Source organism: Dipodomys spectabilis, unplaced genomic scaffold, assembly GCF_019054845.1.
Source record: "Dipodomys spectabilis isolate Male_0828 unplaced genomic scaffold, ASM1905484v1 ptg000576l, whole genome shotgun sequence".
Classification (NCBI taxonomy): domain Eukaryota; kingdom Metazoa; phylum Chordata; class Mammalia; order Rodentia; family Heteromyidae; genus Dipodomys; species Dipodomys spectabilis.
The window spans coordinates 170,186-196,556 of record NW_024871253.1 but is presented as its reverse complement, the minus strand read 5'-3'; the positions used below and the strand labels follow the sequence as shown (position 1 = coordinate 196,556).

The 26,371-nt window shown below is 47.2% G+C and overlaps 2 protein-coding genes across 5 annotated transcripts in view; one reads left to right on the top strand and one right to left on the bottom strand.

The window, feature by feature from the left end:
- Nucleotides 1–26,371, top strand: part of Ndel1 (nudE neurodevelopment protein 1 like 1) — a 91,993-nt gene that overhangs the window by 51,855 nt on the left and 13,767 nt on the right. Inside the window, exon 11 of one of the 2 annotated variants that reach the window (XR_006146163.1) lies at nucleotides 617–1,294. The exons of the other annotated variant lie outside the window; for it this stretch is intronic. The gene's annotated coding sequence lies outside the window, so the exon portion shown is untranslated. Of the gene's footprint in view, nucleotides 1–616; nucleotides 1,295–26,371 lie in introns of those variants that run through there. 2 annotated transcript variants of the gene reach the window in all.
- Myh10 (myosin heavy chain 10) overlaps nucleotides 786–26,371 on the bottom strand; it is a 154,148-nt gene continuing 128,562 nt past the window's right edge. For 2 of the 3 annotated variants that reach the window (XM_042670787.1, XM_042670788.1), the window contains exons 27-41: nucleotides 25,722–25,866; nucleotides 24,150–24,356; nucleotides 21,521–21,625; nucleotides 19,920–20,072; nucleotides 18,894–19,142; nucleotides 17,579–17,791; nucleotides 15,450–15,662; nucleotides 14,346–14,507; nucleotides 9,862–9,990; nucleotides 6,961–7,049; nucleotides 6,244–6,367; nucleotides 5,947–6,155; nucleotides 3,814–3,922; nucleotides 3,167–3,339; nucleotides 873–2,525 (exon numbers count right to left, since the gene is read on the bottom strand). In XM_042670787.1, coding sequence (XP_042526721.1) covers nucleotides 2,381–2,525; nucleotides 3,167–3,339; nucleotides 3,814–3,922; nucleotides 5,947–6,155; nucleotides 6,244–6,367; nucleotides 6,961–7,049; nucleotides 9,862–9,990; nucleotides 14,346–14,507; nucleotides 15,450–15,662; nucleotides 17,579–17,791; nucleotides 18,894–19,142; nucleotides 19,920–20,072; nucleotides 21,521–21,625; nucleotides 24,150–24,356; nucleotides 25,722–25,866 — 2,425 coding nt within the window. In that variant the 3' untranslated portion in view covers nucleotides 873–2,380. Of the gene's footprint in view, nucleotides 2,526–3,166; nucleotides 3,340–3,813; nucleotides 3,923–5,946; nucleotides 6,156–6,243; nucleotides 6,368–6,960; nucleotides 7,050–9,861; nucleotides 9,991–14,345; nucleotides 14,508–15,449; nucleotides 15,663–17,578; nucleotides 17,792–18,893; nucleotides 19,143–19,919; nucleotides 20,073–21,520; nucleotides 21,626–24,149; nucleotides 24,357–25,721; nucleotides 25,867–26,371 lie in introns of all 3 variants that reach the window. The other variant, XM_042670786.1, reaches the window with a different exon arrangement.

The following is a 26,371-nucleotide window of genomic DNA, read 5'->3' as shown; positions in this document are numbered from 1 at the left end:
CTTCAAACTGTGATCCTTAGATCTCAGCCTCATGAGTAGCTAGGATTACGGGTCTGAGACACTGGCAACAAGCTGATTGCATTTTAAATAAAAGCACAGTGCTGCCTTATCCAAACTGCTTTGGCTTTATGGTACACACAAAGTTCACTTGTGATAAACCAGTTACCTCGGGCTGTAAATGCCCAACACAGGCTTTAAGCTTTTCCTTTGATCGTGAAATGGTGGTTTTAGTGAAGAGCTTTGCACAGTGGTGGTAGTATAGCCAATGGGGTCTATCTGAAGCATGATTATTGTTAACTGAAAACTCAGTGAAGAAAGGAACTGGAAATCAGTCCATGGAGATCTTCTTTTGGCCAGCCGAGTGGCTGGGAAACTGACATGGATACCAGTCAAGTCAGACAGTAGGAAAGGACCAGACAAACTGCTTCCTACATCCATGAACTCCCAGACTTAGAGACTGTGCAAGGGTGAGAATGTGGCTAATACCAGAACACCACCCACTTTGGTCCACTGCTCATGTGGCTGCCACTGGGAAGAAGTCTAACCTCTCTTCCTAGTACAGGCCAAAGCACACACCCTAATGCTAAGTTCTTTTCCTCTGATGTCCACTTACCAGGAGCCATTGGTGAGACACTGGACTGAGAAAACTGTCAGTCTGCCTGTTTCTAGGAGACCCTGATGGGCCTGGCTTCTTGTAAAGTGCGTGTGAAGCTCCCTGTAGCTAATCCCCCTCTACTCAGGCCCCACAAGGGAAACCAAGAACAGAAGGTGAGAAAAACAGATTCCACGTTCACATGATTATTCTTGTTTATTGAGGTCTGTTTATTCTCCACGGGTGCTTTTTTCCTCCAAGTAAACAGAGCAGGCGTAAATATCTATAATGAATAAATTTATTGTCTTACAAAAATCATTGTCTAGAAATATGGGAATACAAGAAAAGATATTTGCAGTCAGGTGTCTGGTGGTGAACAGCCAGTACAATTCATCCAGGGGAAATCCAAGATTCCAAATCCACGTGACAATTCTTCCTAACAGATGTTAAAGCTTTTAACCCAAAAGGTTTGTGTTTTCAAGCACATTGCAGAGGATCAAGGATTTTTTTTTCATTAACACTGATTCATTGTCACTGAATGTTTATAATACTACTTTGACTAGAGAGGTACATGTTATGAAGCACAGTCAAAACTGAATACATTAAATTGTTATAGAGGCAAATAATATATTTAACATTGTCTTAGTACTGTAGTGTCTAAGGCACTTTCTGTAATGTCAGTTTGCTCAACTATCAACCAAAGAAACAGAATGCTAAAGTGTGCACTGTAACACTGTGCAAAGGAAAACGAAGGATTCACACCCACTGGCATTGTCAGCGTTCCAGAAGATGGCGTCTGTTCTTGAGGACCTCAGCATGCACTTGGAGCAAGCCTCGGACACAGAATCAAGATTCCCATTTTGGACTCAAAGCAGTGGCTGAATTTGCCAGGTCAGCATGAGGGCCTGGCTGGCGGGGGAGGGCCTTTGGCAAGCCTGCGGCCCCGGGGCCCCGTGGCTGTTGGCTCCTGAGGCGAGGAGGGCACTGGTAAGGGGGACACCAGGGGGCCACCTGGAAGCCACTGGGATGGCCCCCAGTGTCCTCAGCCGTGTGATGGCCACTGCCCTCCCTAGGGAGGACGGTCCCGGCCAAGGACCATTCACATGAGATGCGGGGAGGGCCCCCTTTCCCCCCTGGGGAGGTGCACAGGGTAACCCCAAATAGATGCTGCTGCTCTAATCCGGCCCACCCCTCCCAATCGTTCCAAAGCCCCGTTCACAGTTTGCTCACTGAAGTAGTGATCATTATTCGGAGGAAATGAGAGATACGAGTGCAGGTTAGGTTTCCACAATGTTCTAAGAGACTGGATGTGGCGGAGGAGTCAGGGCCACGTGAACACAAAACTAAATTACCTGTCTGGAGGGCAGAGCATGCAGGGCGACGGAGCCACAACCACGGGGCTGTCCCCACGGCCCAGCGACCGGCAGCGGAGGGCCTGGAGTTGGTTTGAAAAAGGATTCTCCTCTTAACATGGATTATAAAATGGTCTCTTGATGAATATATGGAAAATAGATGCAACGATGAGACAATCTGTTTAACAGGTGTGCTGGGTAGGTATATATATAAAAAGGGGAGCAATTGTACCTAATCTGAAGCAGGATACGGTCTGCGCAGGCTGGAAGGCCTTAAGACACAGTTGATCTCTCTGCGAGGAATCCTGGAGCCTGCCGATTCCTAAACCTGTTGGAGGCGGAGGCCCCCGGGCAGGCCTGCAGGCCCCAGGCAGACCAGTGCCGGGTGAGTTCCTGTGCGTCCCGCTGCGTCGCCGCCTCTGCCTTCTCTGTTGTTCTACTCTGACTGCGGCGGCTGCGCCTCATTCACATCACTGGTCTTACTTTCTGTATCATCATCGGACAGCTCCAGGGAGGCCCCTTCGATGTGCAGCTGGCGCCGGCCAGATCGGCTTGAAGAAAAGCTGATGGGGCCGCCCCGTCTGGGAGAGCAGAAAGCAGGCCCGCGTGGGTAAATGCACAGGAGCAGGTGGCTGGTGGGGTGCTACTGTCCACTTGTACTCCACCCTCTCCCCACCCTACACAGTGAACCTGGGGCAGGTCCTGAGACCTGGGGACAGCCTGACTCAACTGGGGACTGTCTGGTGGACATGGAAGAGGAATGGCGCAAGACTCTACCCCCTCCCCAGCCTTTTCCCCTAAACTGGCCGGACTGCAAGTCCTTACATCTTGTGGGTCACACAGGGCCTCTGCCACTTGTATTTTATTTCCTTTCAGAATATAAAAACCGCTCATAGCTTGCTGGACATGGGTGGAAAATGCTGGCCAGATGTTAACTGACGCTGGCTCCCAGCTGTTTTTCTTGGAGTGGGTTTGGCTTTAGCTCTCGTGTGCTGAGCAAGGTGGCAGGGCCCTGGGTTCGAATGGGCCTTGTCCTCTCACATGGTCATGTGCACGTGGACGGACACTGGGCTGGGCGTGCCAGCTTTGTGTGGTATGTTGGTTAACTCGTGAGCAGGCCTGGCCCTCTATCTTCCTCCCATGCACGACTCCAAAGCTCAGCTATCTTGAAAGGGCTGTTGGATTGCAATCTGGGGAGCCCTCCGTCCTGGCCAGTACTCACCTCAGCCGGTTCTTGAGCGTGCTGACCTCACGGCTCAGGCCCTCGTTGGCCTCAGTGGCATCGTCCAGTTCCCGCTGGAGTTTACGCCGAGATGCATTGGCGCGTGTTGCCTCCTCTTCAGCTTCTTCCAGCTGGCGTTTAAGCTGCTTCATCCTGGCATTCGCCTTCTCCATCTTGGGATATTGGAAACCAACAGAGACAACACAAGCAGTGAGTGCAGTGTTGGCCCCCTTCTGAGTGTGCGCCCCCATCGCATGCATCAAATACACATACATGTTTGTAGGCTGCTCAAAGGCTTTGCTTTTGGTGCTGGTATTCAGATTTTACTCAGCCTAGGTGCCATCCTGAGCATTTTTGGTTCAAGGCTGGCACACTTTGAGCCATAGTTCTATTTGCGGCTTTGGGGTGGTTAAGTGGAGGTGAGAGTCTCACAGGCTTTCCTACCCAGGTTTGAACCATGATCCTCAGATCTCAGCTTCCTGAGTAGCGAGGAGCTACTGTGAGCTGCTGTGCTGACCACTTACTATCGTGCAACTATTTTAAGTACCAGAGAGGAAGCATTCAGGATAGGTCAGGCTGCAAAGCTTCCCTCACCAGCGCTGAGCGCTTCACTTTATCACCTAGGAACGCCTGGAGTGAACACAGACCTGCTCCTTGTACTGATCTGCATGTCTCCGCTCATCTTCCACCTGCATGAAGATTTCTTTCAGCTTCTTCTCTGTACGACGGACTAGTTTGTTGGCTGCGGCTCGTTCCCTGTGGAAGTGAGCATAGTACTTTTGAAGATCTGGGAAATATGTGTATATTTGAGACAAAGTCTCAGCAGGACTTGAACTTGCCATTCTCAGATCTTCAGACTGCTGGGATTACATGCTCAAAATTGTATTTTGAAAGGGGCAAATAAATACCTGTTAAAAGTCCTTTTCTTTGGAAGATGGTCCTTTTTTTGACCTATGTTCTCAGACCGATAAATGTGTCTATAATGTATCCCTCAGTACTTACTGGGAGAGAAAGCACATTAATTTGTGCATGCAGGAATTCGTCATTTTATTCAGTAAGCTCTTTTGCTTTTTATTTTTTTCTTCTTTTGTGTGCTGATATGAGGGCTTGAATGCAGGGCCTTGTACTTTTACTGCTACTTCTGGCTTTTTTGGTGGTGAGTTGGAGTTAAGAGTCTCTGGATTGGTCTGCCTCAGTTGGCTTTAAACTTCGATCCTCAAATCTCAGCCTCCTGAGTAGCTGGAATTACAGGCATGAGCCACTGGCATTTACTGAACATGATGTGACATCTAAGCTACCTGTCCGTTACACTGAACATACTTTTTTTTTTTGTTCATTTGTTTATGAGACAGGGTGTTGATATATAGCCCATACTGGCTTACACTTGCAGCTCTCCTGGCTCAGTGCTGAGATTACAAGTGTATACCACATCTGGCAATACTCTTTGAAAACAAAACCCTTAGTCTAATCACCTAACTTTGCCTGGAAAAGGAAAAAACCCTTAATTTATTGATTATCTCAATTTAGAACTTGCTACCTTCTATGATGCTAGGAGCTAACAATGAAAAAAACCCACTGCTTCCACCTCATCTCTTTGCCTACAAGTCAAACTTAGGTGGTATCTCACTGAAGGAAAGGCACTCACAGGAGGACTCTGTGGGAAAAGGAAATGTTCTTTTGGTCCTTAAATGCTATGTAAAAACACATAGGCTGGGTGCGGGTGGCTCATGCCTGTAATCCTAGCTACTCAGGAGGCTGAGATCTGAGGATCACGGTTCAAAGCCAGCCCGGGCAAGAAAGTCTGTGAAACTCTTATTTCCAATAAACCACCAGAAAACCAGAAGTGGCGCAGTAGCTCAAGTGGTAGAGTGCTAGCCTTGAGCTGAAGAGCTGAGGGACAGCGCTCAGGCCCAGAGTTCAAGCCCCACGACCGACAAAAACAACCCCCCCCCCCAAAAAAAAAAAAACCATATAGCTGTGAAGTCATTTAAAAGGGAATTAGCTGGGTGCCGGTAGCTCATGCTAGTCAGGAGGCTGAGATCTGAGGATCGAGGTTCAAAGCCAGCCTGGACAGGAAGGTCCATGAGATTCTTATCTCCAATTAACCACAAGAAAACCAGAAGTGGCGCTGTGGCTCAAGTGGTAGAGTGCTAGCCTTGAGCTGAAGAGCTGAGGGACAGCGCCCAGGCCCAGAGTTCAAGCCCCATGACCACCCCCCCCCCCAAAAAAGGGAAAATTATGTTAATAGCAACTAAAACCAAATCCTTAATTGTTTGATTTTGGCTGGGAGTTTTAAGAGCAGTGGCAGGCAGCACTAGGATGCTGGGTTGGAGGATAATGGGCTCTGAGTGGGGGTCCTGCATTTCTGGGTTCCAAGCCCTGCAAGAGGAAGGTGCATTGGAAGACTGGCTGCAGCTCTGATGGTTTTGGCACACACAGAGTGGAAATGCGCTGATCCCTCCCGCTGCATTTCTTTTCTGCCAACAAAGAGTAGCAGGAGGCTGACTTGGTCTAGGCAGTTGTGGGGCCTAGTACAGTCACCCCAGCTGAGTGGAGGGGAAGCTAATGGGCAATGCCCAGCCTGACAGCCACTTCCCAAGCCTTCAGCACTGCTGAGCACTTCCTGTGAGAGTCCCAGCACCTCCCACTGCCCACAGTGGCCACACATCTGTGCTCCGTCACCTCCCTTGCACTGGGGACTGCCCTGAGGGTAAGGTGCACGCATCTGTGTGGCATGGAGGCGCAGCGCGGTTTGGCTGAGAGCTGCTGGAACCTCTTACTTGGCTTCCTGCTCCAGCTGCTCCTCCAGCTGCCCGATCTTAGCTTCCAGGGCTGAGATAGTGGCCTTGAACTTGGACTTGACGGCCCCCTCCAGCTCCTGCAGTTTGGCCTTCAGCTCCTTGTTCTGCCGCTCCAGCTGCTGACGTGCGTTGTCACTCTTCTGGGCAGCGCTGCGCTCGGCTGCCAGCTCTGTGTTCAGTGTGTCCACCTGGGAGGGGAGAGGGCTCGTCACTTGTGTGAGGGAGGAGGTGGTGTGGGCCCTCCTGGGGGGAGGGGGGAGGCCACCACATGGTTACCTGCAGAGTGGTCTTGCGGAAGCGGTCATTGAGCAGCTCCATGTTGCTCTGCTCCTCCTCCAGCTCCTCCTCCAGCTGTGCGATCCGAGCCTCCAGTCGCCGCTTCTCATCCAGCAGTGCAGACCTGGTGGGTGAGGGGGAAGGGTGTGTGTGTTTGTGTGTGAGACCCCTCCATCACCTTGCTGCTCAAAGGAACGTCACTCCTGATGGCTCTTTCCCTGCCCCTGTCCCCAAATCTATGCACAAGTCCCAATGATTCTCCCTTCTGACCCCCACTCAGATATCTCCCCACAGGAGGCTGCTGGCCTGGTCCTGGCCAGCCCTCCCAGTGACCTCCTGCTGCCTCCTCTACGTCCCTCCAACTGATTGCTGCTGTGATGGCAGGCAGAGTTCACTTTCACAATGTAACAAAGATCTCCACACTCCCTTAAGCCAGTGCGTTCCCAGGGCACTTAGATTCCGATTCCATCATGGCATGCTAGTTAGTGTATAGGATGCATGCTTAATACAGTAAAGCAGCAGAGCAGGAAAGAAGACAGGAAAAATGACTTCAGAGACAGGTCCTGGCTAAGAAAGCTGCTTGCAAGCAAATGAATCAATGAATGAGAAGCAGCGTTTGTGAAGCTAGGTGGATGCTGTCTGCAGATGGCACTGGTCTGAGGGCACTGAGGAGGAAGGGGTGGGCATAGCCGCCCTGCCTGCTGCCGGGACACTCACTTGCCAGAAGCGCTGTTGGCGATCTCATCAGCCAGCTCGTCTCGCTCCTGCTCGGCGTGGCGGCGGGCACGCTCGGACGAGGCCAGCTCCTAAATGAGTGCAGATGGAGTTAGGCTCAGGCCATTTGGCCCCTTCACCCACTGGAGCAGGGGCTGTTGCTCACACGACGCTCAGCAGTGGTAAGTGAAGCTGGCAAGCTTACAGAAGAAAATGAGAGGCCAGCAGGGGATGTGGAGATGCACCACCTCAAATGAAAACCCATCTAGGGGAGACCCCGTATTACAGGATTCACTGTCATTTCCATGGTAGAAGCTGGCTTTATTATACCATCCTCAAATGCCAGTGTTGTTTTTCCTTTTTAAAAAATATAAACCCAGCAAATATGTTCCAATGAACCCCAAATTTGTGCTACCCCAAATGATGGTAATGATCTGGAACTGTCTTCCATATGCACACTTTGGACTTGGAGAACAATGAGGGTCAGGGTGGCAATACCTCTCAGGTCTGGGCACCTGGGAAACGCAACTTGTGACAAAAACTGTCAAGAGTTGGGGTGGGGGTGGGGAGTCTCTCTTCATCTCAGAATAAGCTGTGCTCATGGCCTTAGGATTTAAGAGCTGCATAGTCTCCTTTGTCTGATGGATTTGGAAGAAGGCCCACATGGATGAGGGGACTGGGCCAGATTCCAAGGATGGTCAGCAGCGCACCAGGCTCCTGACTCCTGTCCAGGGCTCCTCCCATCAGCTTCCCCTTCCAGAGATGTCATGTCTAAAGAGAGTGCATCTTGAAGCTGTGTGAGGGCAGGGTGGCCAGGAGTGCAAAGGGCACTCCACCATGTCCACCTGCTCTCTGTCAGTGCCTGGGAGCTAAAGCCTCTGCAAGGGCCACATTCTGGCACAGAATCTCAGAATTAGGGCAGGTGGGGTCAGGATGGAAAAATGGTAGTTGGCAGAATGCTTTGGACCTGATCTGAGGGCCACACATTGCAGGCCATCTGGCCTCTGATGTTCATTCTTCTCAGGACCAAAAGCTCACTGGGTTCCTGTCTACTAGCTGAGGATGCTTCAGGTCAACACCGCAATGCATGTCCAGAGCTCAAACACTGAGTCATTGAGGAAAAACATCTGCCATCCAATACAAACTGGAGCCTGATGCTGGTGGCTCACCCCTGTAATCCTAGTTACTCAGGTTTGAAGCCAGCTGGGGCAGAAAAGTCCATGAGACTCTTATCTCCACCAAATTAACCACCAGAAGGCCAGAAGTAGAGCTGTAAGACTCAAAGGGTAGAGTGCTAGCCTTGATCCAAAAAACCCCTCAGGGACAGCTCCCAGGCCCTGGTCCAAACCCCAGGATTGGCACCAAAAAAACAAAACCAGAAAACCCCCAAACCTAGCTATGTTTTGGACTCTAGAGCTATTCAATGTTCTTTAAGCACCATATGAACTAGAATTAACACCTCCCTCCCCTTCTATATCAGGATTTGTGGAATGAAGAAAACAGAGCTTAAGAGGGGATTATGGTCTTTGATGTTGAAAGAGAAAGCTTGAAAGCTGATGATCCAAGAGTCCAAAAGTCAAAAAAAGGAGGCTGGGTGGACCTTAGTGGCCATGTGTATTAAATTTAGTGTGCTTGAAGCCCTGGCTTCTATCTCTAGCATAGAAGTGGGATGGGATTGGGGGAGGGAAAGAAAGGGGAAAAAAACCCTGAAGGCAATAAAGAGAGTAAAAAACAAAGAGGATCTAAAGCTAGCTGTCAGGTAATCTCAGTCTGCTCAGTGTATACTGATCTGGCTTTTAGTTCTTTATTCCTGACATGCAGGAATGTCATGTCAGCTCAGCCTGGCTTTCAGTAGTTGTTTAGACAGCATTGTCTATATGGGGAGCTTTTTCATAGTTACTTCAGGTTATCCTTCTAGGTTTGTATAGGTTTTGATCATTTCTCATTTACATAGAAATATACAGGAAGCGGTGCTGTGGCTCAAGTGGTAGAGCATTTGCCTTGAGCTGAAGAGCTTGGGGACAGGGCCCAGGCCCAGAGTTCAAGCCCATGAATGACCAAACCAAACCATACAAAAAGGAAATATACACATTTAAACATGTCTTACAAGTGTAATATTTTATATTATGTATAATATTTGCCCACAAGAAGTTACAAAAGAAACAAAAGAGTAATTGATTATAAGAAGATTCACTCAGGAATTCAATGAAAGATACTTTTCTCAAGTATCACATGAGTGTGTGTGTGTGTGTGTGTGTGTGAGAGAGAGAGAGAGAGAGAAAGAGAGAGCACTCAGGGATAATTGATCCTATGCGTACCAACTCTAAAATGCAAGTGACCCTCTTCTCACCCAGGGAACAAGGCCTAGAAAGTGGCTTGACAAATTACTAATCAGCCCCTCTGCAAAGCTTCAGCCAGGTAGAGGAATATTCGTGAGAGAGTCAAAGCCTGACCTCTTTCTCTTCGTTGAAGCAATGATTGCTGAAAGTGGGTGCCAGAGGCTCACACCTTTAACCCTAGCTACTAGGGAGGTGGAAAAAGTCAAGAGATTCCATCTTCACAGAAAGAAGCTGGACATGGCAGCCTGGCCTGTGATCCAGCAACTACAATACTCCATAAAGTGGGTGGAAATGAGACCCTATCCTAAAAATAACCAATGAAGAAGAAGGCTGAAGGAATGGCTCAAATGGTAGGGTCCCAGCCTAGCAATCTCTGAGTTCCAACTGCAGTACTACCCCTCGCCTTGCCGACTGAGAGAGAGAGAGAGAGAGAGAGAGAGAGAGAGAGATTGAGAGAGAGAGAAGCTAAAGTACACTAGTTTATAAAGATATTAAAAATATTTACTCTTAGAGAAATTTCTAGGCCAAGTATTTGTAGAACAAATGGATAACAAAGTAAACCAACCTCCTGCAGTTGAAGGATTTCTGCTTCCAGGCTCTTCAGTTTCTTTTCACTCTCTTTGGATTGAGCAAAAATCTCATCTCGGGATGCGCGGGCCTCTTCTAGTTCACGCTGATAATCCTTCATCTGAGCCTAACATTAAAGAAGGTTTTGGAGTTAGTTTTCTTCTTCTTCATTTTATTTAATTATATTTGTCGGTCATGGGGCTTGAACTCTGGGCCTGGGCACTGTCCCTGAGCTCTTCAGCTCAAGGTTAATGCTCTACCACTTTAGCCACAGCGCCACGTTGGTTTTCTGATGGTTTACTGGAGATGAGTGTCTTATAAGGACTTTCCTGCTGGGCTAGCTTTGAACCATGGTCCTAGATCTCAGCATCCAGAGTAGCTAGGATTTTAGGTGTGAGCCATCAGTGCCTGTATTCTTTATTTTTTTGGTTAATGCTAGGGCTTGAACTCAGGGCCTAGGTGCTGTCATTGACCTTTTTTTGCTCCAGGCTAGTACTCTACCAATTGAGCCACAGCTCTACTTTCTGCTTTTTGGTGGTTAATTAGAGATAAGAGTCTCATGGATTTTCCTACCTGTACTGGCTTCAAACCACGACTCAGTTTTAGCCTCCTGAGTAGCTAGGATGACAGATGTGAAGGCACTGGTGTCTGGTTTCATTATTAATTTTTAATGTGTTCTCCCCTCCCCCAGACTATAAAAGTAACACATTCATTGTAAATGTGAGTAATGAAGCTGGGTGAGATTTGAAGATTGCAGTTCAAAGCCAGCCCAGGCAGGAAAGTATGTGAGACTCTTATCTTTAATTAATTACCAGAAAACCAAAAGTGATGTGGCTGAAAGTGACAGAGCACTGGCCTTGAGCAAAAGAGCTCAGGGGCAGCGCGCAGGGCCCGAGTTCAACATTCACCACTGACAAAAAAAAAGTCACAAAATTCCCAACTTAGTAGCAAATTAAGGCATTAGTGGTTCATGCCTGCAAATCTTAGCTATTCAGGAAGCTGAGACCTGAGAGTTTGTGCTTCTAAGTCAGCCTGGGCAGAAAAGCCAATTCTCCCAATCAACTCGCAAAAACTAGTAGTATAACACTAGTCTTCAGCAAGAAAGCTGAGCAAGAATCCCTTAGTTCAAACCCTGTTATTGGCACAAAAAAGTAGCAAACTAGCCAAGTACTGGTAGCGCATGCCTATAATCCTAGCTACTCAGGAGGCTGAGATCTGAGGATTGGAGTTCAAAGCCAGCCCGGGTAGGAAAGTCTGTGCGACTCTTATCTTCAATACACTACTTAGAAAAAGCCATTAGTAGCACTGTGGAGTGGTAGAGAGCTAGCCTCAAGCATAGACTCAGGCGCCCAGGCCCTGAGTTCAAGCCCCAAGACTGGCAAAAAATAAACCCCAATCCCCCCCCCACAATAACAACCCCTCCCCCAAAACAACAACAACAAAATGCAAACTAAATCAGACAAAATGCAAAAAGGAATATATATTATGGCCAAGTGAGCCATGCAGATTTAGTTTGAGAACTAATGAACTCATTTCAATAAACCAAAGGCAACAAATAACAAAACACCTTTTCATTATAAAAATGCTCAACAAGGGCTGAGAAGGTGGCTCAGTGGTAGAGCGCTTGCCTTGCATGCTTGAGGCCCTGGGTTCGATTTCTCAGCACCACATAAGCAAAAAGAAAAAAGCCGGAAGTGGCGCTGTGGCTCAAGTGGTAGAGCGCTAGCCTTGAGCTGAAGAGCTGAGGGACAGCACCCAGGCCCAGAGTTCAGGCCCCACAACCAGACCCCCCCCCCCCAAAAAAAAAACCAACCTCAACAAGCTATGAAAAGGAAATATTTTCAACTCTGAAAAAAATGATATGAGAAAAAATTCATAGCTAATACCATATTTTCATTATCTCTCAGTTAACTAGCAAAAAACATGGGCTAGAGGTATGGCTCAAGGGGTAGGGCATTTCCCATGAGCAAGAAAGCTGAGTGAGTGGCCATAATCAAATTCTGCATGCTTTTCTCATAGAAGGTGAACAATAATATAGGGATGGCTCATCTTGCCAGTTGTACTTTACTTATACTGTACCAGAGAGTCTAGCCAGGAAACTGAAGAGACATTTAGGATGGAAAAAAAGTTAAACAAGCTCAACTTACAGATATGATCTTCTGAACAAAAAAAATCTGAAAAGCCCACAGAGAAAAGAGATTGGAATAGATTGTAAATGTGGAAATGTAACTCCCTCCAAAATTAAAGTGTAAAAAAACAAAAACCCAAAATAAATAGTTTAGCAAGGTTGGTGGACACAGGACCAATATTTCAAAATTAATTGCATTTCTATCACTATGAATATTAAAAACTAAGAAAGTAATTACATTCACAATAGCATCAAATATGTATAACTGTAACAAATGAGAAGGACTGTCACTAAAAACTATAAAACCTCTTTGGGGAAAAAAAATGTAAAAGTAAATGGAAAAATACTTATGTTCATAGACCAGAAGACTCAAGATGGCAAACTGACCTACAAGGTCAACAGATGAACAATTAAAATCCAATTAAAACTGAAGCAAAATCTAAATTCTGGAAGAAACTGGCATTGTAATCCTAAAATCCATATGGAATTGTAAGGAGTCCAGCTAGAATTGTCAATCTTGAAAAAAGCAAAGCTGAATAAATCACACTTCCCAATTTTAAAACTTATTTCAAAGCTCCAGTAATTGAGACTGTGGGGGTGTTGGGATAAGGGATCTGAACACAAATCAGTGAATAGAACTGACAGTCCAGAAACAAGTCTATGGCCAGTAAACTCTGGACAGGATAATTTAGTGGTCGGTATACTGTTTTCAACAAACAGTACCAGGATACTAGATAATCATAGCCAAAAGAACAAGTTGTGTCTGCACCTCATTCGTAACAGTGAAATTAACTCAAAATGGATCCAAAACTTGACGGTAAGAGTGAAAAGTATGAAACTCTTAGAAGAAAAATATAGGGAATCTTCCTGACCTGATTAGCCAGGCTTCAGAAATCTACCAAAAGAACAAGACACAAAACTAGACTTCATCAAATTAAAAACCTTTGGTGCTAACAATAAGGGAATAATAATAAGGGAACAATAGTAAAGGAACAAGCATCTAGACAATGGAAAGAAATAGTTGGAAACAATTTGTTTCATAACATATTCAGAGTATAAACAAAAGTGGTTCCATAGAGTCATTAAAAGACACCTCAAGCTGGGCACTGATGGCTCATGCCTGTAATCCTAGCTACTCAGAAGGATGAGATCTGAGGATCATGGTTTGATGACAGCCCGGGCAGGAAAGTCCGTGAGACTCTTCACTTAACCACCAGAAAACCAGAACTGGTACCATGGCTTAAAGTGGTAGAGTGCTAGCCTTGAGCAAAAGAAAATGAAGGACAACACCCAGGCTCTGAGTTCAAGCCCCAGGACTGGCACCAAAAAAAAGTATGGTGAGTTATGCATAGACCTAGAGTCTGAGAAGCCTTTCCCCATAAACTTTCCTCTACATGTGGCTATGTACACATTTAATATAAATACCTATGCTCATGTGATGGGTAAGTGCACAGCCTGCCACCACATCTCTGGTGTTAAGTCCAGCCTTTGTGTCACATACTGCCCTTCACTCATCTGTGACAGCTCATTGACATTTAAACTCTTTCCATTTGGGGAATCCTAAAAATACACTTCAGCTAAGATATCTGAATGTAAAAATTCCTTTTTTGTTTTTTTAGTGTTGGTACTGGGGCTTGAATTCAGAGCCTTATGTTCCTGCATGACTCCTTGGCTCAAGAGTGCCAAGGCTGGTGCTCTACCACTGACACTGCTCCACTTCTGGCTTTTTGCTGGTTAACTGGAGCTAAAAGTCTCAGACTTTTTTGCGCTGGCTGACTTTGAAATGCAATCCTCAGATCTCAGCTTCTTGAGTATCAGCCAAGTGTGAGCCACCAATGCCCAATGAAAATCTCACACAGTTTATTGAACATTTCCTTAAGATACAGAATTGTGAGGTCAAAGGAAGGGACACTGTCTATAGTTTTTGCATTTACACCTCTTCTTTGTCTATTAACACTCCCCTAAACAGTGCAGATGGGGGCACATCACTGCCCACCACCAAACTAGGAGTCACAGAGACATCCCGAGTCACTGTGTGGTGGAAATGTAGAGGATCAGTGCTCACAGTACTAGAGTAACAAAGTCCCACTTCGATGGGTGGTGTTCGGTTAACACCAGAGGGTGTTGGGGCCAACACAGCATGTTCCTGAAAGGTCACTTTACCTGGTGACCAACCCCAGCTGTTTCAGAGCGAATCCTGTAGACACAGAGATGCACATGTGCCATCTTTATGGCATTCGCCCTCAACACCCAGCCCAAGGGGAAACAGCTGCAAGGCTGTTCCTTCGTGGGGGCGTGGCTGGACCTTATAAGGGCGTAGCTTGCCTTGCCAGGGGCCTGGCTGCCGCACCCACCTGGAGTTTGCGGAGCTGCTTGATCACTTCATCCCGAGCTTTGTTTGCAGCCTCTATCTGAGCTTCCAGGTCCTTCAGGTCGATCTCCATCTTCTTCTTCGCAGCCACAGCAAGTGCCCGCTGTTTGCGTTCATCCTCTAGTTCGGCCTCGAGTTCTCGCACCTAAAGGATGGCAGTGGGTTATTGCCCCTGTGGGCTCCTGTCACTCTGCAGGGGTCTCTGCTACACAGCGGCCCTTCTTATTAATGGAAAATGTGGGTGGCTAAATTTTGCTCAGTTATTGTAGCACCTGGTGCAGGCCACTCCCGCTGAATGGTGGCTATGAGTGAGCTACCAGCACCCAAGCCACTGTTAAGTTTTTAAAGTAAACTTCTACATTCAAGGTTGAATACACACTTAGAAAAGTATGCAAATCATAAGCACTTAGCAGTTTTTAAAATAAGCAACGGATCTGCTTTTTTCTTGGAGTGATTGGTGAATTATGCAAGCTTGCAGCGTCCCCTCCCCTGTGGGTGGTTCTGCTTCCTTGTCCCATAGCATACTTCTGACACCCAGAACCTGAAGGTAACCAACATTTTTCTGAGACCATTTTTTTAAAAAATAATTCTTATATAGATATATTTGTGTGGTCCTGGGACTTGAGCTCAGGGCCTGGGCACTGTCCCTGAGCTATTATGCTCAAGGTTAGTGCTCTACAACTTGAGCCAAAGAGCTCCATTTCCAGCTTTCTGGTGGTTAATTGGAGATAAAAGTCTCATGGACTTTCCTGCCTGGGTTGGTTTCGAACCACAATCCTCAGATCTCAGCCTCCTCAGTAGCTAGGATTATAGGTGTGAGCCAGGGGCCCCCGACATTAATTCTTAATTTTTTTGTTTTCATGAGATTCTGCTGAGGACTGACAGCAGCCTGGCTTACTGTAAGCCACAATGGCATTATCTGAGGAACAGAAAATTAAGCCTAGTTAACAATAAAATCCTCAAATGACCAGATAACCTACTTTACTCCCGCTAATGCATCCTATCTTCAACAGACAGGACCGTGGGGCACAGCTGCTTATAGAACAGTGGAGCCCTGGTTCCCAAGGCCCTGCCCCCCTACACCCACCTGTTTAATCAGCAGCCGCTTCTTTTCTTCCTTCTGCTCATCTCTGGTTTGCAGGTCCCTCTCGAACTGGGCCTTCATGGCCTGCATGTTGACCTCCAGGCGGAGCTTGGCGTCTTCTGTGGCCTGGAGTTCGTCCTCCAGCTCTTCCAGCTGGGTCCTCATTTCCTCCACTTGCTGCTCCAGGGCCCGCTTGGATTTCTCAAGTTCATGAACCTAGAGAATAGGAGCCGGGGAAGAGGGGGAAAGAGGTAAGCCTTGGGCAGAAGAATGAGAGGAGGACAGCAGTCTTCCTGTGTGTCAGGCCCATCCATGGAACGCTGTTGCTCCAGTTTGCCCCCACTGGCCTCCCACACATGCCCGCCTACCCTGCCTTTCCCTCTAGGGCTGCTGTGCCTCGTTTCAGAGAGACAGTTTAAAATGCACTTCAGTTTAAAATGCTCCATTCACACGTGCTCTATAATCTCCTCCTCCTCCACAGCCTCTGAGCCTCCGGGCTGGTTGGCATTTGCCTGCTGTGTAGAGAGTGGGTACAGAGTGCACCCCTTTTTGCTGTAGAAAAGACCAGTGAGTTGGAAAGGCCCACACGCAAACGAGTGGGTTAGGCCTGGCTAGGAGGAAGCCTAATCCTAGACAAAAAGCTCCCACAGACATCTACCCACTTCTGTGCCTAGCACTGTGCCGAGCAGTACCAACTACAGGCCCATCAGATCCTCATGGCCTTTTGCAGCAGGCCTAGGTGCTATCATGGGTCCTCTTTGTGGGGGTTCCATGACCCCATCAGCTCTCACAAGGGTGAGGCAGAGGAAGACGTAGGAGAGAAGGAGCTATTTTCTTTTACATTAAAAAAAAAAAAAAACCACCAAGCAACTTTACCCATAAAGGTAATGAACGGGGGTTACAGTTACATAAGTAAGGCAATGAGTACATTTCTTTTTAAACACTGTTACCCTCTCCCTCATTTTCTCCTGCTTATCCTTCCCTAGTGCCCTCAGAAGGAGCCATTTTCTAAGCACTGTTTGACAAATAGGAGGTACAAAAGACATGTTTGTAGAGAAAACAAGCATGGAACCAGCTACAGTTGACTCTCCACATCTGATTGTATAATGATGGTTGTTTCACCCTCTGTGGCTTCTTTGGGCCCATGGGACAGGTCCCCTGGACGTAGGAGACCCTGTGGGATGGGAGGACAGTCTTCCATCCCTTATGGGGTGGCCTGATGACCTGTATCTCTAGAAACCACTCCTTGCCTGTACCATGGGCTTTGTGCTTTGCAAAGAGTGAAACAGGGCAAGTGTATAAAGTCCAACTGACAGTTGAGGAACTCAATGTTAGGAAGTTTAAGAGGCTCCTTCCCCTGGTCACAGTGGATGCTGGGAACAGTCAGCCTGGAGCCTCATCTCTGAATGCCATGCTCTGATTTGTTTTGCTACCTTCAACATGTCATATACTAAGGGATGGGGGGAAGGGGGGGAAGGCATAGGGAAAACAGGTGTATGGAGAGGAAAAATGCCACCGAAACCTCCAAACCACAAAAGGCTGAAAGGCAAGTGATGGGGCCTTACTGGACAGGGTAGATCAGGGGGAGCAGTAGCTAACTCTGCCCTACTTTTTTGTGCCACTCCTGAGACTTGAACTCAGGGACTGGCTACTGTTCTACTTGTGCTCAAGGCTAGCACTCTACCACTTGAGCCACATCTCTACTTCTGGCTTTTTTGGTAGTTAACTGGAGACAAGAGTCTCACAAACTTTCCTGACCAGGCTGTGATCCGCAGATCACAGGCTCCTGAGCAGCTAGGATTACAGGTGTGAGCCACCAGTGTCCGGCTCCCATTTCATTTTATATGAGGGGTCAGCTCCTAGGAACCTCAGTCTCAGGAGACCTTGTAGGACTTGGGTTTGAGAAGTATAGACTCTTCTGTTGGAATGCCCCTGTGCCAGGATTGAGTCAGGAAAGGGAGAACCAGTGAAAGTAACAAGAACAACCTGACTGCCTGCCGGGCTGCTGCAGGAACCACACTTGGCTTGGCACAGATAATGGAGAACACGTTGTAGAACACCTGAACCCCAGAGACTACTGCCCCGTTGGCACACAGGCCCAGGCTATCCTACAGAGCCCAGGAGGGACTTACGTTCTTGCCCACATCGTCTTTGGAGCTCATCAGGTCCTCCATGTCTGCACGGAGCTGCTTGTTCTGCCTCTCAAACTCCTCCTTGGCCTCCAGGGCTTCCTCCAGGGCCCGGGCCAGGGACAGGGCTTTGGTTTCTTTCTCTCTGGCCTCTGCTTCAGCCCGGTCCCTCTCTTCTGCATAGCGGGCAGAGATGTTCTTCTCCTCTGCTAGGAGCTGTGAGCACAAGCATCAGGAAGCAATGAGCATAGCACTAGTGTGCAGCATCAATGCGAGAGTACTATCATAGACAGGATGAGCTTCCCTAATACAAATGCCCAAGTCTTGCTGGAAGTCCACAAGTGGGCTCATTTTGATGGTTCACAGAATGTAGGTGCGCTGAAAACACTGTATATAATTACTCTATGGCACATGACACATAGAGGAATTTCCTGTTGACACTTGAGTTTGTCCTATTGCCAAACTATCTTATAACTGAAAAATCAGAAAAATTCCTAAACCTGAAACAAATCTGTTTCTAAGCATTTTGATAGAAAGGGTATGTGAGCTGTAGTAGATTATAGTTGTTTACATAGTTTTCATTTTGTGTTCTGCTTCTCTGTTTTCCAGGTTTTTTTTTTTGTGGGTTGTGGGGCTTGAGCTCAGGGCCTGGGTACTTGTCCCTGAGCTCTTTTGCTCAAGGCTAGAGCTCCCCACTTTGAACCACAGCTTCACTTCTGGTTCTCTAGTAGTTTATTGAAGATCAGAGTTTCATGGAATTTCCTGCCAGGGATGGCTTGGAACTGCTATCCTTAGGTCTTAGCCTACTGAGTAGCTAGGATTATAGGCATGAGTCACCAGTGCCTGCTTTGTTTTCCAGTTTTTATATAAATACATGTTGTATCTATCTATGTGTCTGTCTGTCTATCTATCTATCTATCTATCTATCTATCTATCTATCTATCTATCTATCTATCTATCTATCTATCTATCTATCTATCTATGCCAGTCCTAGGCCTTGAACTCCAGGGCTGGGCACTGACCTTGAGCTTTCTTTTTTTTTGCTCAAAGCTAGCATTCTATCACTTGAGCCACAGTGCCACTTCTGCCTTTTTCTCTTTATATGGTATTGAGGAATCAAACCCAGGGCTTCATGCATGCCAGGCAAGCACTCTATCATTAAGCCACGTTCCCAGCACTACAGGTTGCTTTTAGTTGCCTTTATATAAAACCTTTTCTCCCATAAAACCAAAACAACAAAAGGAGGCCTTCTTCCATGAGGAAACGGCCTGAGACTGAGGACCCTGGGGGTTGGGAGGCAGGAGTACGGGTCACTCACCTGGTCAAACTTCTTCTGCTTCTTCTCCAAGTTGGAGACGATCTGGCGCTGGTGGTCCAGGTCCACTGTCAGGTCATCAAGCTCCTGCTGCAGCCGGTTCTTGGTCTTCTCCAACTTGTCATAGGCCAGGGCCTTCTCCTCCAGGCGCTGGCTCAGGGCCTCTACATCTTTAAGAAGCTTCTTTTTAGCTTCTTCCAAACTCTCGATTGTTCCTAAGTCATCATCTACTTTCTTCTTTGTTTCAGCCAACTAAGTTTTGGGGAATGATTAAAAAAACAATATAAAGAACTCAATTATTATTATTATTAATAATAATTATTATTGTTTGTGCCCATACTGGATCTTGAACTCAGGCCAGGCAATGTCTGTGAGGGTTTTCTTTTCTCTCTCAAGGCTAGCACTCTACCACTTGAGCCACAGACCTACTCCTGACTTTTTGGTGGTTAATAAGAAATAAGAGTCTCATGGACTTTCCTGCCTGGGCTGTTTTTGAACGGAGATCTTCAGATCTCAGCTTCCTGAGTAGCTATGATTACAGGTTTGAACCCTGCTACCATTATTGTTTTCTAGGCAAGGTATCATTCAATTTGTAGTCCAAGCTGGCCTCTATTTCCTGCTGCTGCAGGAAGCTGCAGTAGGACTGCAGGCAAGTGTCACTGTACCTGGCTCAACTCAATTGGGTTTTGCATTTGAGGAATAAAAAGAAAGTTTTGTTGTGCAGTATAAATCAACACTCTATGATTTTGAAACCAATGCCATGTAAGCTTGTACCTTTAGCTGATCTACAAAATGGTGATTGGGACTGAGAGCTTGTATTAGGTGTCATAGCCCTTTTTTATTTTAAAATTACCATTATGAATAAGCAGATGAGCATTTGGCTGGGTCAAAGACAAAAAGGGTAACGGGCTTAAATTAGTACAACCCAATTAAATGCCCCAAATGGAGCTGAAAGGAGCCCTGGAAGCAGGGACACTGCTGCTGGTGGCACATATCCAGGCCATCTTTGCTCCCTACAGAGCCATTCACCTGGGACTGCAGGGCCAACACCTGCTTCTCCAGGTTCTTCCTGGCCTCCTCCTCCTCCTCCTGCTGCTCTTGAAGGCTATTCTTCTCCTCTTCCAGCTGCCGGATCCGACTGCTCAGGTTCAGCTTCTGGCGTGTCTCCTCCTGAAGCAGCTCCTGTTCGTTTGTTTAAAAAGTCAACATCGTTGTCATATTCATCACCAGACACCCACATCCACCCCTACCACCACCACCACAAAAAAACCAAAACCAAAACTCCTACTTAAGACCTAAAAAACCCTTTATTAAAGATTGTTTCATAAAAAAGGAGCTATCTTCATGGGGGGAGGGGATACTCAATGACATTAATAAACACACATGATAATTCTGTAACAGCCCAAATTAGCTCTTGAGGCAAATATTGCTCCAAGCCCATTCTCAAGGATGGCAGCACCGTGTGTCCATAGCCAGGCCAGGGCCCACGAAGCCCCCCGGGACACTTTCCTGCATGCCTGCATCTCTCCTTTCTAGAACTTTCTGTCCACTCCCCTGCCTGGGTCAGGCACTTGCTGTTTCCCATTGGGCTAACCTTCAGTCCTGGGCCTCCTTCATTACCTGTGTGGTCACCTGCCAGGTTAACTACTCTCACATGAAAAAGCAGATGTGAATATTTTCAAGGTACCACAGGGCTTTCTGCACTGTGGCTCTGGCCGCCTTCAGGTTCTCATCCAGATACGCCTTGTCCCAGCAGGTGCCTTGCTTATGCTCACCCAGCCCCTAAGCATCCCACTGTCTGTTTGTCTGAGGTTTCTGTCGCTCTTTCTCTAGCCCCTAGCCCAGAACCTGGCAAATAAATACAAATGCTTGCATATTGAATAAAAATAAGATGAAAATCTTGAAGAAAAAGGTACATTACTTGTGATTTAAATTTAGAAACCCCTCCAAACAATTTAATACAAGTCCCACCAATGGAAGTGTCAGTCCAATTTTTTACACAGGAGACTGAACAGCAGCATGAGATTTCAGCCATAATAAAACAATGTTTCCTTGCCTTTTGGGGGGGAGGGGGGAGTTCTGGGGTTTAAATCGGGGCCTTATGCTCACTAATTAGCTATTTTACCACTTGAGCCATGCCTCTAGCCTCTCTCTCTTTTTTGAGATAGGGTTTTCCCTGTGTAGTCCAGGGTAGCCTTGAACTCAAAAGCCACCTGCCTCAGCTTCTCAAGTGCTGAGATTACAAGTATGCACCATTCTGCCCAGCTAGCTCTAATAAACCATTTAAGATGGTGTGACAAGACCACGCACTGCTGGGGAAACTGCAGCTGCCAGCGCATAAACCACACTGGCTAGCACTGCCTCCCCAGCCAGTCCTGGGCCAGTGGAGCACAGGAGCCCCGGGCTCTGCATCCACCATCCTGCACTGCTATTTGCATTCTGGAAATCTCCACTGAGGTTAGCTGGAGATTCCCTGAGGAGCAAGTTATAGTGCAAGACAGTTCCAAATACCAGTACAATAGATTGCATACTGATATTCTAGAAGGCAGTGGTGGAACTGGCAAATTTCCCACCTTACGTTGTAGAAATGTTACTTTTTACTAACGCTCCCTTGAACCCCACTGTGATACCTGGGTGTCCTGTAGTTGTGACTCCAGACTAGACGCATCCTTAGCAAACTTAATGCCCTTCTTCTCCGCTTCTTCCAGAAGGGTTGAGACATTATCCAACTCGTTCTGCAAGGAAGAGTGACAATTACATTCAATTCTACAGTAAGAAGCCAATGAAAGGACCTCGTCACAGCTCAGAACACAAATGGAGCAGTCTTTGGGGTGTGTGTGTGTGTGTGTGTGTGAACTTGAAACTGCCAAATTCAACTAAGACCTTCACCACTAAGATTGTCATCTCCCAATAGGCTCAAGGACATAGCTGTTAAAACCTGCTGCTCTCAATAGCATGTCTTCCCATGGAAAGGTCCTGGAGGCTGATAGTGTGAGGGTTCTTCCTAGTTGCGGTCAACTACCTGGTTTCACATCTATCACGAAGAGACAAACATGATGCTGAGTCCTTGGGAAGAGCCACTGCCACCCCTGTGTGACGAGTCTGTTCAGACTGGAAGGTTTTTTTGTTTTCTGTTTTGTCAGTGGTGAGTCTTAAACTCGGGGCCCGGGCTGTGTCCCTGAGCTTTTTTGCTCAAACTTGCAAGGCTGCTATTTTTGCTATTTCAGCAACATCCTTCAGAGAGTTCTTACCTCACCAGCCTTGGGAACAGTGTGGTAGGGAATGGTTTGAGTCATGAGAACCTGACCTGGGCCCTGCAAATGGCCAGCAAATGACCAGGTGAGGTAGGGCCTTAGCTTCTGTGAGCTGGGTGTGGTTTGAGGAGGAAATGGGGGGGGATGGTTAACATCTGCCTGCCATTGCTCAGGGCCCACTGTTACTCACCTTGCCTTTTAGGTGTGCAGAGTTCATGATGGGATTTTTAAGACCTACCTTTCCTTGAATATCTTTTACGAGCATGCATGATCTCATAAATAACACACAACGCTTCCCATGTGTTAATGCAGTGAGCCCGAGATGGTGCAGCTCAGAGAGGGCCTAATTGTGCTATCCCCTGGGAACCTGGATTCTAAACTGGTTCCCTCCGTATTCCAAATGGCAGCTGTGCATCAGGATGCCTAACTTATTTGTGCGAATCATGTGGATTATGCTGAGCATCCGCTTTCCTCCCAGATGTCTGGAATTTGGGGTGTTTCAGGCAGAGTGCTTATAGGCCCAGGCTCAGAAACGACTTGCACACGGAGTCTCTACTGAGCTTCCTGGAGGACAACACTCAAAGTGCACATGGCTCAATTGTGGAGGGGCTGTGGGGCTGGGCTGGGAGAAGACCCTGCACACTCATGCCTGGCTTTTTCAGGACTTTGCTGCGCCCAGGACCTAGTTCCTTTCTCTGACTCTGCTCTGTGTTCTTTCACTGGGATAAATCCCGGCTGGGAGGATTATGCACGTGTGATCATTGCACTGCAGGGTCTTCAGCTCTCACAACCCAGCTCTGTAAATTCCTCTTCAATGTAGCAATCAGCAGGTGTATCTTTTCATACTAACATATACTCATCTACTAAGTTCTTATTGGTGGTGCTTGACTCCATTCTAGACATTAAGGTTATTTCCAATGATATGCTTGTGTGTGTATGTGTGTGCATGCATGTGCATGTGCACTGCTCCTAGAGTTTGACTCAAGGCCTGGGTGCTCTTTTTTGCTCAAGGCTAGCGCTCTCCCACCTGAGCCACAGCTCCAGTTCTCAAGGATTTTCCTGCCTGAGTTGCTCTGAACCTCATTCCTCAGATCTCAGCCTCCTGAGTAGCTAGGATTACTGGCTGTGAGCTGCTGGGACCTGGCTAAATTATATGCTTTTATATACGCTTCTACAGAGAATATTCTTGGAGTTGGATCTATGCCTAACCTTCATTGTTTCTCTAGGATAAATGACAAGACACTGATTTTTCTGGGCCCACAGCTTTAAAGCTTATGATATGGAACTGTCAAAGTGTTGTCTAGAAAGAAGCTTCAGTAATTTATGCTCCAACCACTTGTGTATATAAATCCATCATCCTCAAGTCTTTATCATTACTAGGTATTTTGCCCACTGCTTTCTTATTTTCTGGCTTACTGGACAGGGTGAGGTTGTTAAGAGTCATGCAAAGAACAGCCAATTCAGGCTGTTTTTTATTTATACTGAGGTTGAACTCAGGATCTCTACTTGAGCTATGCCCTCAGAACGCTTATGAATGTATACATACATACTTACATACATATACATATATACCTATATATTTTATCGATTATGGGGCTTGAACTCTGGACCTGGGTGCTGTCCTAACCTCTCTTTGCTCAAGGCTAGCGCTCTACCACTTTGAGCCACAGCGCCACTTCCTGTTTTCTGGTGGTTAATTGGAGACAACAATCTCAAGGACTTTCTTGCCTGGGCTGGCTTTGAACTGTGATCCTCAGATCTCAGCCTCCTGAGTAGCTAGGATTACAGGCATGAGCCACCAGTGCTCCGCTACTGCTGTCATATTTTTGAAGTATCATTTACATTCACCACAGTAATAAACACTGATGGTCTCTAGGAGTTGCATACAATGACAATTTTCAGGTATGTAACAACACATTTCCACAGGAGGGCCACAGGAGGATAAAAATGCCAAACTGGATAAGCGAGAGCAAGACCTGTCCGGTGCCCAGGTGTTCCAGCTTACCTGTAGCTTATTGGCTTTCTCGGCCAGCTCCACCCTGAGTCTGTCGCCTTCTGAGACCTTGGCATGGAGCTCCTGGACCTGGGCGTCCAGCTTCTTCCTCTTGTGCTCAGACTCAGCCTTGACCTGCTGCAGCACCTTCACCTCACACGCCAGCTCCTTATTGTCCGTCTCCAGGCCCTGCTTGTTCTTCTCCAGATTTGCTTTGAACTGGGAGAGGGAGGGATATTTGACGTTATTTCACAGCTCTCTGTAAGAAGCACTGCTTTTGGGCCTGATGGTAGTGTGTCTACCATCAGCATCTGCTATTCTAGGCATCTGGTTTCGAGGTGAGGGATACCTGGGCCATGGAACTCTCTGCTCACAGTGGTAGATGTGGGTATCTAGGGGCTATGTAATTGTCACATGAGGTGGAGGAAACACTCCTTAAAAAAAATTAACACAAGCTAAATCTAGTTCAGAGATGGGTCTCTGGGCACAGGAGGTGGTGTTAATCTCAATCTCCACCTTTGAACTGGGTGACCCTGCCTTAGTTACCTTACCACATTGGACCTCCGTTTCCTTATCCTTTCCATGAGAATAACAGAGACTACCTACAGGACTGGAATCAAGACTATAGAAGGCAGTGCTCAGAGTACTTAGCACAATGTCTGGCCTCCATGAACAAATGTTCAGTCCCTGGTCACACTAACACTGTGTACATTAGCATGTGGCTAGACAGAGAAGAGAAAGCTAAGAAAATCAGACCAAGAGTAAAGGCATAAAGAAAGGATTCCTGGGGGCTGGGAAGGTGGCTCAGTGGTAGAGTACTTGCCTTGCATGCATGAGGCCCTGGGTTCAATTCTTCAGCACCACATAAGCAAAAAGAAAAAAGCCAGAAGTGGTGCTGTGGCTCAAGTGGTAGAGCACTAGCCTTGAGCTGAAGAGCTGAGGGACAGCACCCAGGCCCAGAGTTCAAGCCCCATGACTGGACCCACCCCCCCTCCAAAAAAAAAAGAAAGATAGGATTCCTGAAAAAATAGGAGAAAGAAGGCAGCTTGCACAGGAGGATGGTTTGAGGTAAGGAAGGAATATGATGTCTTGGTAGACTGGCAAGCTCTATGTGAGAGGTAGGTGGGAGAATGGTGGAGGATGACAATGTGTGGTGACTAAGACGAGATGAGAGGCAGAAGGGGCCACGAGGGTGCAATGAGTGTAAAGGAAGACCGGGAAGGGAATAATGAGGCGTCTTGGCAACAGTCGAGTGAGAGAATGGCTGAAACCATTCAAGATCTGTGGGCAAGCCATTGGGCGAGCAATGATATCCGTGAGCCACAGGGGAGGAACGTGTGACGTGTGGCTGCTGGATCCATCCATCTTCTACAAAGAATTAGGGCGTATGACTTTTCTCTAAATAAACATGTGCTTTAAGAAAGCAGATACCACTTATGCGCAACTGGGTCTCCAGGAGCCCACCCTGGCGCAGTCTGAAGGCTGGAAGTTCATCGCAATAGCACTGAAGGGGACAGCCAAGCGCAATGGTGGCTGATGGATTATTCTCCCTGGGGACATGGCCACGTGGCTGGGGTCCCCTACCCTTTTGGCTTGCTCCAGTTGCTCAGAGAGCTCTTCCAGGGCTGTTGCATGTCTCTGTCTCATGTCCTGAATTTGTGCTTCATGGTTCTTAGTTTCTTCCTCGAGAGCCTTCTTTAGCTCGGCCACTTCCTGTTCACGTTTTGTGCTAAAGAAATGTATTAAAAACAACAACAACAGATCAGAATTAGCCAACTGATTAAGTTAAAACACATTTGGAGCTGGGTGCTGGTGGCTTAAGCTTGTAATCCTAGCTTCTTGGGAGGCTGAGATCAGGAGGACTGTAGATCCAGGCCAGCTGGGATTGGGAAGTGTTTGAAATTTTAAGTCAAAAGAAGGATGCTGCTAGGCTCTGGTGGTCACGCCTGTAATCTTAGCTACTCACAAGGCTGAGATCTGAGGATCATGGTTCAAAGCCAGCCCCAGCAGGAAAGTCCATGAGACTCTTACCTCCAAGAAGGATGCTGGCCAGTATCCTGTGCCTATGATCCCAGCTATGATGAAAAGTGAAAAATAGGAACTGTGGTCCAGGAGCATGCCTAAGCAGGACTTGAGACCCTATCTCAAAAAAATATCCAGTGTAAAAGATGGCTAGAGGAATGACTCAGTGGTAGAGTGCCTGCCTAGCAAGTGTAAGGCCAAGAGCTCAAACC